Source organism: Ahaetulla prasina, chromosome 4 (genome assembly GCF_028640845.1).
Source record: "Ahaetulla prasina isolate Xishuangbanna chromosome 4, ASM2864084v1, whole genome shotgun sequence".
Lineage (NCBI taxonomy): Eukaryota > Metazoa > Chordata > Lepidosauria > Squamata > Colubridae > Ahaetulla > Ahaetulla prasina.
Window position 1 is genome coordinate 26,468,021 of NC_080542.1, and position 12,544 is coordinate 26,480,564.

A 12,544-nucleotide genomic window follows, 5' to 3' on the forward strand; every position below is an offset into this window, starting at 1 on the left:
ACTTTAAAAGTGCTTTTTTTGGCCCTTAAATTCAAACAATCCCAATCTTAACCCACTTTCCAAAGATTAATCTATTATTTCATAATTTTAATAAGCTTGTTTACTCTTTTATTAGATTAATATATTGTCCCATTCTTAAAGATCCTGAGCAAATTTACAATTTCAAATAATTAAAAGCATAACAACAAAACATAACAGCCTTAATAGTCAAACAAACAAACACCATCACAAGAAGGGTTCCAACATTGGGTCTGGGAAAACAGCCAGGTCTTACAGGTCTTCCAGAACTCTAACAGAGTTAGTTTTGTTGGCTAGGGCTTACTTGGCTCTGCTTATACTTCAAAGAATGCAAGCAGCAATTCTCTATTCATTTCATTCTATGGGTAAGGTACAGTTAAATGGAAAAAATTTGTGATAAATTTCTGGTCTTCTATTCTTTAATATATTCCCAATTTATGTTCAAAATACCCCAGATTATTATCAGTTCATCTAAAGCAACGGCATAATTCTCTAAACAGAAATGTTTCTTACTCTACGTGATTCTTCAATCTCTTTGTAGAGTGACTGTGCAGATGCCTGTATGGGACCATTCGTGTTTTGTATAGAGTTTGTTGGCGACCTGCATCAAGAAAATAACTACTGATGAGTTGTAGAAAAAATTCCATTTCTGTTACATTTCTGCAGCTATACATCTGGTAGGAACAATGGTTTAAATGTATATAATAAAACTGAATAAATTGGAAAATATGATATCATTTATTTATCCTTGTTCAATAAAAGTCTTCCCAAAATTAAGATAGTTAAATTAATATAACAAAAAGCCTTTACATTACATATGCATTACATAATTTCTTGAATAAATATGAGATTTATTGAAAAGGAATAATGTAATTACAAATTAGCCTCAAGATTTGTTGGAATAGCATTTATATGTGGCATTTATTTAATATCACTTTTTTGTCTTTCCTTAAAAATAGAGTTTGTAACAAATATTATAGTATTAGCATTCAATAGGCTTTACAGTACACCTTAAAATTTTCACACTAAAAATATCCAATGCTAATAGCACTTACATTTTTAAGTCTTGATAGGATTGACATAAGTGTTCTTGAAGCCTACTAACTTCTAGTTTCAATTCCTATATGGAGAGTACAATATAAGAATATGTACAACAGCTGCTATAGTGCAGAGGAAAGAAGCAAGGCAGTAGCTAAACAGGAAATCTACAAATCTCCATAGACTTACTTTATAGAAATGTTCAATTTGATTAACATTTCAGTAATTTCACTGATGTAGAACACTTGCCATAAGCTGAAGAAAGGGTCGAAAAAATCTGTAAACTTTCACCTTCCTAGTTTGCATTACCAACTGTTTTTACAATTATGTAACTGAAATGGGAAACTTTAGGATAATAAACTGTGGACATTCCAAGCAATCTTGTGCCTGGATTGCTTAATGACACTTTGGACAGATTCCTTCTTGTCACAATTAAAATATACATTACCTGTACCATCATTCGATATTCGTCCAGAGTTATTGTAAGGTCTTCGATTTGTTTTATTTTCTATAAATATAAAAATTAATAAAATCCATAAAAAGTGAGTAACTCAGTATCACAAAGCAAATTATGTTCTAGTAAAGTAAGTAGCTATCTTGTAAGTAGCTATCTGAACTTAGTTGATAAAAATAGGATCACCAACATGATCACCAATGTCCAATGACGGATATGGCACAAGAGTAGAATCTGAACCTAGGAATCATTTCTTTTTTCATAATCAAATTACATTTAACGTTGAAGTTGAGTGACACCTAGGGATTCCTAGATGCAGAGTCAAAACAAGTTAGGCTGAGATTGTCAATTATTTTAACATCTGAAGAATCATTGCAAATTACTATAAAATATATAGCTCTGCAGCATCAATTTTTCAGGTTCATAAGAAAAGTCTGAAAAAGCAGCTTTAATAAATTAGTGGTGGTGAGTTTTAAAATGGTACCTGCATTTATTATAGTAACTATGATAGCAAAAACTCTTCATCACCTTAAAACAATAGTTGTTTCAACTGTTATAATCATCCATAATAGCACAAAATATCATAAGACCTACAGTTATTTAAACCCCCACTGCCATTATGATACACTATATTTTTCAGAATATAAGACGCTCCGGACTATAAGACACACCTACCCTTTTTGGGGAGGAAAACAAGACAAAAATCTGCCTCTGCCTCCCAGCAATTTGCCTCCTTGCAGCAAGCAGCAAACAGCCTGCTTTAGTTTCATTTTCATTTTAAGCACAGCCTGATTAGCACAAGAAAAAAAAAACTGCCTCTGCCTCCCAGAAATTTGCCTCCTTGCAGCAAACAGTGGAAGCCCATGCGCCAATAGGCAATGGCAATCCCTACAGCCTGAAACAGCTGAGGGTTGGGAGCCAGATCCAACCGACAGTCAGCTGCTTATGCTAATCAGGCTGTGCTGAAGCTGAAATGGGCTGTTTGCTGCAAGAAAGTAAATTGCTGGGAAGCAGAGGCTAAAGGGTGGGGGCCAGTGGGTGGGTGGTGCTATATTCAGTGTATAAGATGCACCCAAATTTTCACCTTCTTTTAGGGGGGAAGTGCATCTTATACTCCGAAAAATACAGTAACAACATTTTCAATTTTGCTTACCCTGGACAAACAACTCACCTTATTAAGGACAGCCTCTTTGCAAGAGATATGATTTTCATACTCAGAGAGTTGTGACTACGAGGAAATGAAAATACAAATATGGTAGTTGCAATCATACAGCCAAATTATAAGTACTGCAGTTAACTACCCAACTAGTGGTACCCTGACATTTTCAATAAGCTACATATACAACTCAGTTCATTCATACCTTCATTTTGGTTTTCTTTATAAATAGCTCTTTGATTTTCCCCTCTGAGCTTTCTTTTTCTAGAAGCAATTTTTTGTTCTGGAAGACAAATTCAACAGATTATGAATGTTTCTTACCTCTGGGTCAAGGTAGAATAGAATAGAATAGAATTTTATTGGCCAAGTGTGATTGGACACACAAGGAATTTGTCTTGGTGCATATGCTCTCAGTGTACATAAAAGAAAAGATACGTTCATCAAGGTACAACATTTACAACACAATTGATGGTCAATATATCAATATAAATCATAAGGATTGCCAGCAACAAGTTATAGTCATACAGTCATAAGTGGAAAGAGATTGGTGATGGGAACTATGAAACGATTAATAGTAGTGCAGATTCAGTAAATAGTCTGACAGTGTTGAGGGAATTATTTGCTTAGCAGAGTGATGGCCTTCGGGGAAAAACTGTTCTTGTGTCTAGTTGTTCTGGTGTGCAGTGCTCTATAGCGTCGTTTTGAGGGTAGGAGTTGAAACAGTTTATGTCCAGTATGCGAGGGATCTGCAAATATTTTCACGGCCCTCTTCTTGATTCGTGCAGTATACAGGTCCTCAATGGAAGGCAGGTTGGTAGCAATTATTTTTTCTGCAGTTCTAATTATCCTCTGAAGTCTGTGTTTTTCTTGTTGGGTTGCAGAACCGAACCAGACAGTTATAGAGGTGCAAATGACAGACTCAATAATTCCTCTGTAGAATTGGATCAGCAGCTCCTTGGGCAGTTTGAGCTTACTGAGTTGGCGCAGAAAGAACATTCTTTGTTGTCCTTTTTTAATGATGTTTTTGATGTTAGCTGTCCATTTGAGATCTTGCGATATGATAGAACCCAGAAATTTGAAGGTTTCTACTGTTGATACTGTGTTGTCAAGTATTGTGAGAGGTGGAAGTATGGAAGGGTTTCTCCTAAAGTCTACCACCATTTCTACGGTTTTGAGTGTGTTCAGTTCCAGATTGTTTTGGTTGCACCACAAGGCTAGTCGTTCGACCTCTTGTCTATATGCGGATTCGTCATTGTCTCGAATGAGACCAATCACTGTTGTGTCATCTGCGAACTTCAGTAGCTTAACAGATGGATCATTGGAGATGCAGTCATTGGTATACAGAGAGAAGAGAAGTGGGGAGAGCACACAGCCTTGGAGGGCCCCTGTGCTAATTGTACAGGTATTTGATGTGATCTTGCTTAGCTTCACCTGCTGCTTCCTGTTTGTTAGGAAGCTTGTGATCCACTTACAAGTCTGTTGCGGTACCTGTAGCTGGTTTAGCTTAGTTAGAAAAATGTCTGGAATGATGGTATTGAATACTGAACTAAAGTCTACAAAAAGGACCCTTGGAGACTCAAGATGTTGTAGGATGTAGTGCAGAGCCATATTAACAGCATTTAATCTGTTGATCTATTTGCTCGGTATGCAAATTGCAAGGGGTCTAACAGCGGATCTGTGATGGTTTTCAGGTAGGAAAGCACTAGCCTTTCAAAGGTTTTCATGACTACAGCTGTTAAAGCAATTGGTCTGTAGTCATTCAGTTCCTTGATGGTGGGCTTCTTCGGCACTGGGATGATGGTAGAGCGTTTGAAGCAAGAAGGAACATAACACATCTCTAGTGATTTATTGAAAATATGGGTGAAGATGGGGGCCAATTGGTCAGCACAGACTTTTAAGCAAGGAGTTATCTTGTCTGGGCCTGGAGCTTTTCCTGGCTTTTGTCTGTGAAATAGGTCCTGCACTTCCTTTTCTGTGATCACTAGGGGTTGTGAACCCAATGAAATGGGGTCAGTTGTAGGAGGCTTGGCTGTTGTTGGTGTGTCTGAGATGGGGTTGTGGAGATAGGTGGCTGTAGTTTCCTTTCAAACCTGCAGTAAAACTCATTCAGGTCATCTGCCAGTTGTTGATTACCTTCAGCCTGGGAAGGAGGTTTGCCATAGCCGGTGATATTTTTAAGAGTTTTCCACATGTTTGCTGGTTCATTTGCTGAAAACTGATTCTTTAGCTTTTCAGAGTAGCTTCTTTTTGCTGCTCTTATCTCCTTGTTAGTGCATTTCTGGCCTGATTGTACAGCATTTTATCACCTTTTCTGTAGGCTTCCTCTTTGGAATGTCGTAGCTGCTTAAGTTTAGGTGTAAACCAAGGTTTGTTGTTACTGTGTATTCGCAAGTTCCTTGTAGGTACACATAGGTCTTCACAGAAGCTGACATATGATGTTACAGTATCTGTGAGTTCATCCAGGTCTGCAGAGGGATCTTTAAAATATTCCAATCAGTGCAGTCAAAACATGCCTGTAGCTTTAATTCTGATTCCTCCGTCCAGGTTTTCACTGATTTAATTATTGGTTTTGTGGCTTTAAGTCTTTGCCTGTAAGCAGGTACAAGGTGAATCATGCAATGATCAGAGTGTCCTACAGCTGCACGTGGTAAAGACCGATAGGCATCTTTTAGTGTTGTGTAGCAATGGTCTAGAGTATTCTTGCCTCTGGTGGGACAATTGACATGCTGAAAGTATTTTGGTAGTTCTTTCCTTAAGTTTGCCTTGTTTAGATCTCCCAAAACAATGGCCAGTGAATCAGGGTGTTTGGCTTCAGCCTCCATGATTTGGTCAGCTAGAGTTCGTAATGCCTTGTTTACACAGGCTTGTGGTGGGACATAAACAGCAATTAGAAGAAATGAGGAAAATTCACGAGGCGAATAGTAAGGTTTGCAGTTGATAATTAGAGTCTCTAAATTGTTGTCACAGAATTTGTAAATTATTTTAAAATCTTGACACCAGTTTCTGCTAATATATAGGCATAAGCCTCCTCCTTTCTTTTTACCAGATGTTTCTGGAATCCTGTCTGATCGTTCAATTTGAAATCCTGGAATGTTCAGGCTGCTATTTTCAATTGATTCATTTAACCAGGTTTCAGAGAAGCATAGGACTGCTGAATTGCGAAAATCAGAATAGTATTTGTTTAAGAGGAGTATTTCATCCATCTTATTTGCAAGTGAGCGTATATTTGTTAGGAAAATTGAAGGCAGAGGAGTTTTAATGCGAGTTCTTAGCTTGATTAAGATCCCAGATCGTTTACCTCTTTTCCTTCGTTTCCGTCGTTTGGTTTTTTTAGTAATCCATGGCTCCGTGGGAATTGCCTCCTCCTGTGTTAGAATCTCCTCCGTGTTTGTAAAGACAGGCGGGGGTGAGATTAAAGAAAGCTGCTCCTTAAAGAAATGTTCCTTAATTTTTAGGAGATGGTCTCGTGAGTAGGAAATCCGTAGTGAGTCACAGAGAACAATTAGAAATAAAGAAACAATTAGAGAGCATTTCACCGAGGCAGCCTTCGTCGGCGCCATCTTGGAAATCTACCTTGGAAATCTATCTTGGAAAGGTAGTATGTGTTGATGGTGTTTCAATTAGTTTCTTTTCCAGCTGAGTGAGGAAAATGTTAAAATCCAATGTACTAGTAGATAATATATACAATTACACTTTTATGCGGAAATATGCAATTTTATGCAGTGATTCTTTCGGAAATAAAAAATTAACTATTAAAATTAACTGTTAAAGAATATCTCACTTTTATTCTGACACTATCCAAAGGTAGCCTTAAAGTATAGAATGTTGGTTAGACTTTGTTATCTAATATCTAAAAGGGAGGTCAGGCAACTGTAATGACTTGGAACAGATGTTATATAAGGATCAGCAATGAGGGTAGAAAATTTCAAGCTGGTAAAATTTTCTGCTGCCATTGAAATTCTGTTAAATTAAAGTAATTAGTGAGCCCTGCAATTATTTCAGGCATAACTACTATAACTTCATTTTCTGAACTCTCCTCTTTACCTCACCTCATCCTGAAGGTCATCCATCTTAAAAGAGAGAAACTGCTGCTCTTTTTCCTAAAGAATATAGAAGAAAAATATTGACTGAATGGCTGTCACAAGAATTTTGAAAAAAGTTGCATCAACAGTACGTTTCATAACTGTGAAGCTTTAAATAAGCTTGTGACTGCAATTAAATAAAGCTCCCCTTTTTATTTCTCAAATCTTCATAAAGTAATTCAAAGAGCTTGCCTGTATTCACTGCCATTCTTGCAATATACAATGATCAATGCTCCCTACATTGGAATGCCAAAACTGACAGACAGTACCCGATTACACAGCATCTGTTTAACAATGATTTTAAAAAATGATCAGGCAGTTTTGGAGTCATGTTATCATTTGAAAGAACCATTTATTTATTTGTTTACTTATTTATTAAACATAGTGGCACAATCCAAGGAAACTCGTGGCAACTTTCACTGCATAGACAATATACAAACATCCACAGTAGAGAAATAAAAACTTCTAACACAATAAGAATAAAAACCATGCATGTGTAACATAAAAAGTTAAGTTTAAGTTTACTTTATTGTGATTGTACCTTGTTCAATGAAATTAAATGCCATCTTCAGTACATACGTAAGAAAACTATAAAAAAATAAAACAGAAACACACATCCTTCACATTCTACACAACTGAACTGAAAACCTCTGATACTGCATTAATATTATACTATACCTGTGACGGCGAACAAAGGCATGCGTGCCAGAGGTGGCATGCAAGCCATTGCCCCTGTTCAGCTCTGCTGCGGATGCGTACATACATACCAAATGTAAAATCACAAAACTTTTTCTTCCCCCAGTAGGGAGTTTATAACCTTATACAAAGCACAGGATAGCAGTTATCTGATGCAGTAAGGGAGAAGTAGACACACCTCACCTTCTTCATCACCATCATGTAGGCCTGACTGAAGGCATGTGTAATGTATCTTTAAAAGTTTTGGCGGGAATTAGCACGTTGCTGATTGGTTGAGGCCACCGGCCGAATTGTATATAAAGAGAGGTTTGCCCCAGTACTGGTTGCTGGGTTCACTGTATATTAAAGAGCTGTTGTCACTACCCTGGTCTCCTGCCTCGTTACTGCCCAAACTTAACACTGGCGACGAAGGTGGGATCTCGAGGCTAAAAGCACCAGGAACGAGCTGAACGCACGAAAGAACCGAACCCAGCAAATTCAGGGCGGAAACGCAGCGATGGCCAGCTACACATCGCCCGTGCCGTTTGACCCATCCAAGGAGAAATGGGGAACGTACATGACCCGTTTCGAGAGCTTCCTCGAGGAGCAGACTGCAAGGAGTTCCAGATAACAGGAAAAGGGCATATTTCCTGAGCCACTGCGGTCCCGAGGTCATCGACATCGCAGAAGCCCTGGCAGAGCCAACGCCGGTACAATCGGTATCGTGGCAAACTCTGCAGAACCTATTGAAGGACCATTTCGCGCCAACACCGTCCAAATCGTGCAGCGTTTTGAATTTGGAGGCGCAGACAGCAAGAGGGCGAGTCCATCAGCGAATACATGGCCGCCCTAAGAAAAGCCTCTAAATATTGTGGGTACCGAGATTTGGATGAGGAACTGTTGGAGCAACTTATCCGTGGGGTCAGGGACATTCGTTTGCGGGCGGCTGCTATCCAAGAGCAACCTATCGCTGGCAAACGCTCTGGGCGAAGCCAGAGCTCATGAGATGTCCACCCAAGCAGCAGAAACCCTACAAAAGCCGCTCACACCAATGGCGGCGAAATCAACCCCGGTCCACAACGAAGAAATCCAGACCGAATCAGACGGCGAGGATGAGGAAGGAGTTTTCCACACGGAGAATGAGCAAGAAGACTGATGAATGCGGAAGTTGCGGAGGGCAACACCAGCGTCAACAATGCAAGTTCAAGGGCGCTACATGTCGGTGCGAGAAGAAGGGCACCTGGCTCAAGTCTGTCGAGCACCCCAACCTTCCCGCCGAAATTCAAACCAACCAATCAGGCGCGGGATCGGCAAGGCGACCCGTGATTGGTCAAAACAAAAAGGGCGCGAAGTCAAATCGAACGACCGTGATAGTGGGTCGTGCAGCAACCCGCGTAGAGAAGAAAATCTTCACAAAACCGAAAATCGAAGGAGTGCCGTGCCAACTGGAAGTGGACACAGGGTCAGCGATCACAATCATGTCCTGGGACACTTTTGCGAAAGCTTTGCCGAAAATCGCCAAACGCAAACTGCAAACACAGCGGCTAAAAGTTCAAGACTACCAAGGGAATCGCATCCCTGTTCGAGGGACAACCTCCGTCCGCGTCGAGTACGGACCACACAAGAAGACCCTGCCCATCACGATAGTCGAAGGGACCCTGCCAAGTTTGTTGGGACTAGACTGGTTCCGTGCGTTGGGCATGGAGTGACTGGCATCTACCGAAATGACTTTAACCTAAAGGACACACTCATGGACGAATTCGAAGATGTTTTCAAGGACTGCCTGGGCAAGTACAAGGGACCCCTATTTCTTCAATTTAGACCCCAGGTAGCCCCATACGGTTAAAGCTAGGAGGGTCCTTTTGCCCTTAAACCCAAGATTGACAGGGAGATAGACAAACTAGTCAGTCAGGGGATACTAGTACCAGTCGATCATGCAAAGTGGGAGACGCCAATCGTCACCCCAGTGAAACCAGATGGGTCAATTAGAATCTGCGCTGATTACAAGGCAACTTTAAACAAAGCCTTGCAAAAAAGCGCTTACCCGGTCCGAGTGGTGCAACACTTGCTGCACTCGCTGGGGCAAGGGCACGTTTTTGCCAAATTAGATTTGGCCCAAGCTTATCAACAACTGCCCGTGGACGCCAACACAGCCGAAGCCCAGACAATTGTGACTCACCGAGGTGCTTTCAAGTGTACCCGGTTACAGTTTGGGGTGAGTGTGGCACCTGGTCTATTTCAAAATTTAATGGAGCGTCTTCTGCAAGGGCTCCCAGGGTGATCCCTATTTTGATGATGTATTGGTATCAGCCGAAAATTTAGAAGAATTGGGGGCGTTTGAGAAAAGTTTTGGGCATTTTCCGGTCAGCGGTCTAAAGTTAAAGTGAACAAATGCCAAATAGGGGTAGAATCCGTAGAGTTCTTGGGCTACAGAATAGACAAGGAGAATTCACCCCACTGAGAGCAAGGTCAAGGCAATAAGAAAGGCTCCAGCGCCCAAAAACAAAACACATCTCTAGTGATTTATTGAAAATATGGGTGAAGATGGGGCCAATTGGTCAGCACAGACTTTTAAGCAAGAAGGAGTTATCTTGTCTGGGCCTGGAGCTTTTCCTGGCTTTTGTCTGTGAAATAGGTCCTGCACTTCCTTTTCTGTGATCACTAGGGGTTGTGAACCCAATGAAATGGGGTCAGTTGTAGGAGGCTTGGCTGTTGTTGGTGTGTCTGAGATGGGGGTTGTGGAGATAGGTGGCTGTAGTTTCCTTTCAAACCTGCAGTAAAACTCATTCAGGTCATCTGCCAGTTGTTGATTACCTTCAGCCTGGGAAGGAGGTTTGCCATAGCCGGTGATATTTTTAAGAGTTTTCCACATGTTTGCTGGTTCATTTGCTGAAAACTGATTCTTTAGCTTTTCAGAGTAGCTTCTTTTTGCTGCTCTTATCTCCCTTGTTAGTGCATTTCTGGCCTGATTGTACAGCATTTTATCACCTTTCTGTAGGCTTCCTCTTTGGAATGTCGTAGCTGCTTAAGTTTAGGTGTAAACCAAGGTTTGTTGTTACTGTGTATTCAAGTTCCTTGTAGGTACACATAGGTCTTCACAGAAGCTGACATATGATGTTACAGTATCTGTGAGTTCATCCAGGTCTGCAGAGGTATCTTTAAAATATTCCAATCAGTGCAGTCAAAACATGCCTGTAGCTTTAATTCTGATTCCTCCAGGTTTTCACTGATTTAATTATTCGTTTTGTGGCTTACAGTCTTTGCCTGTAAGCACGTACAAGGTGAATCATGCAATGATCAGAGTGTCCTACAGCTGCACGTGGTAAAGACCGATAGGCATCTTTTAGTGTTGTGTAGCAGTGGTCTAGAGTATTCTTGCCTCTGGTGGGACAATTGACATGCTGAAAGTATTTTGGTAGTTCTTTCCTTAAGTTTGCCTTGTTTAGATCTCCCAAAACAATGGCCAGTGAATCAGGGTGTTTGGCTTCAGCCTCCATGATTTGGTCAGCTAGAGTTCGTAATGCCTTGTTTACCCAGGCTTGTGGTGGGACATAAACAGCAATTAGAAGAAATGAGGAAAATTCACGAGGCGAATAGTAAGGTTTGCAGTTGATAATTAGAGTCTCTAAATTGTTGTCACAGAATTTGTAAATTATTTTAAAATCTTGACACCAGTTTCTGCTAATATATAGGCATAAGCCTCCTCCTTTCTTTTTACCAGATGTTTCTGGAATCCTGTCTGATCGTTCAATTTGAAATCCTGGAATGTTCAGGCTGCTATTTTCAACTGATTCATTTAACCAGGTTTCAGAGAAGCATAGGACTGCTGAATTGCGAAAATCAGAATAGTATTTGTTTAAGAGGAGTATTTCATCCATCTTATTTGCAAGTGAGCGTATATTTGTTAGGAAAATTGAAGGCAGAGGAGTTTTAATGCGAGTTCTTAGCTTGATTAAGATCCCAGATCGTTTACCTCTTTTCCTTCGTTTTCGTCGTTTGGTTTTTTAGTAATCCATGGCTCCGTGGGAATTGCCTCCTCCTGTGTTAGAATCTCGTCCGTGTTTGTAAAGACAGGCGGGGGTGAGATTAAAGAAAGCTGCTCCTTAAAGAAATGTTCCTTAATTTTTAGGAGATGGTCTCGTGAGTAGGAAATCCGTAGTGAGTCACAGAGAACAATTAGAAATAAAGAAACAATTAGAGAGCATTTCACCGAAGCAGCCTTCGTCGGCGCCATCTTGGAAATCTACCTTGGAAATCTATCTTGGAAAGGTAGTATGTGTTGATGGTGTTTCAATTAGTTTCTTTTCCAGCTGAGTGAGGAAAATGTTAAAATCCAATGTACTAGTAGATAATATATACAATTACACTTTTATGCGGAAATATGCAATTTTATGCAGTGATTCTTTCGGAAATAAAAAATTAACTATTAAAATTAACTGTTAAAGAATATCTCACTTTTATTCTGACACTATCCAAAGGTAGCCTTAAAGTATAGAATGTTGGTTAGACTTTGTTATCTAATATCTAAAAGGGAGGTCAGGCAACTGTAATGACTTGGAACAGATGTTATATAAGATCAGCAATGAGGGTAGAAAATTTCAAGCTGGTAAAATTTTCTGCTGCCATTGAAATTCTGTTAAATTAAAGTAATTAGTGAGCCCTGCAATTATTTCAGGCATAACTACTATAACTTCATTTTCTGAACTCTCCCCTCTTTACCTCACCTCATCCTGAAGGTCATCCATCTTAAAAGAGAGAAACTGCTGCTCTTTTTCCTAAAGAATATAGAAGAAAAATATTGACTGAATGGCTGTCACAAGAATTTTGAAAAAAGTTGCATCAACAGTACGTTTCATAACTGTGAAGCTTTAAATAAGCTTGTGACTGCAATTAAATAAAGCTCCCCTTTTTATTTCTCAAATCTTCATAAAGTAATTCAAAGAGCTTGCCTGTATTCACTGCCATTCTTGCAATATACAATGATCAATGCTCCCTACATTGGAATGCCAAAACTGACAGACAGTACCCGATTACACAGCATCTGTTTAACAATGATTTTAAAAAATGATCAGGCAGTTTTGGAGTCATGTTATCATTTGAAAGAACCATTTATTTATTTGT

The 12,544-nt window shown here is 39.8% G+C and overlaps 1 protein-coding gene across 1 annotated transcript in view; it reads right to left on the bottom strand.

The window, feature by feature from the left end:
• The window catches only part of KASH5 (KASH domain containing 5), a 44,135-nt gene that overhangs the window by 4,269 nt on the left and 27,322 nt on the right, over window positions 1–12,544 (bottom strand). Inside the window, exons 5-10 of the mRNA XM_058181795.1 lie at window positions 12,148–12,198; window positions 2,872–2,949; window positions 2,682–2,738; window positions 1,505–1,564; window positions 1,074–1,138; window positions 532–619 (exon numbers count right to left, since the gene is read on the bottom strand). Coding sequence (XP_058037778.1) covers window positions 532–619; window positions 1,074–1,138; window positions 1,505–1,564; window positions 2,682–2,738; window positions 2,872–2,949; window positions 12,148–12,198 — 399 coding nt within the window. The remainder of the gene's footprint in view (window positions 1–531; window positions 620–1,073; window positions 1,139–1,504; window positions 1,565–2,681; window positions 2,739–2,871; window positions 2,950–12,147; window positions 12,199–12,544) is intronic.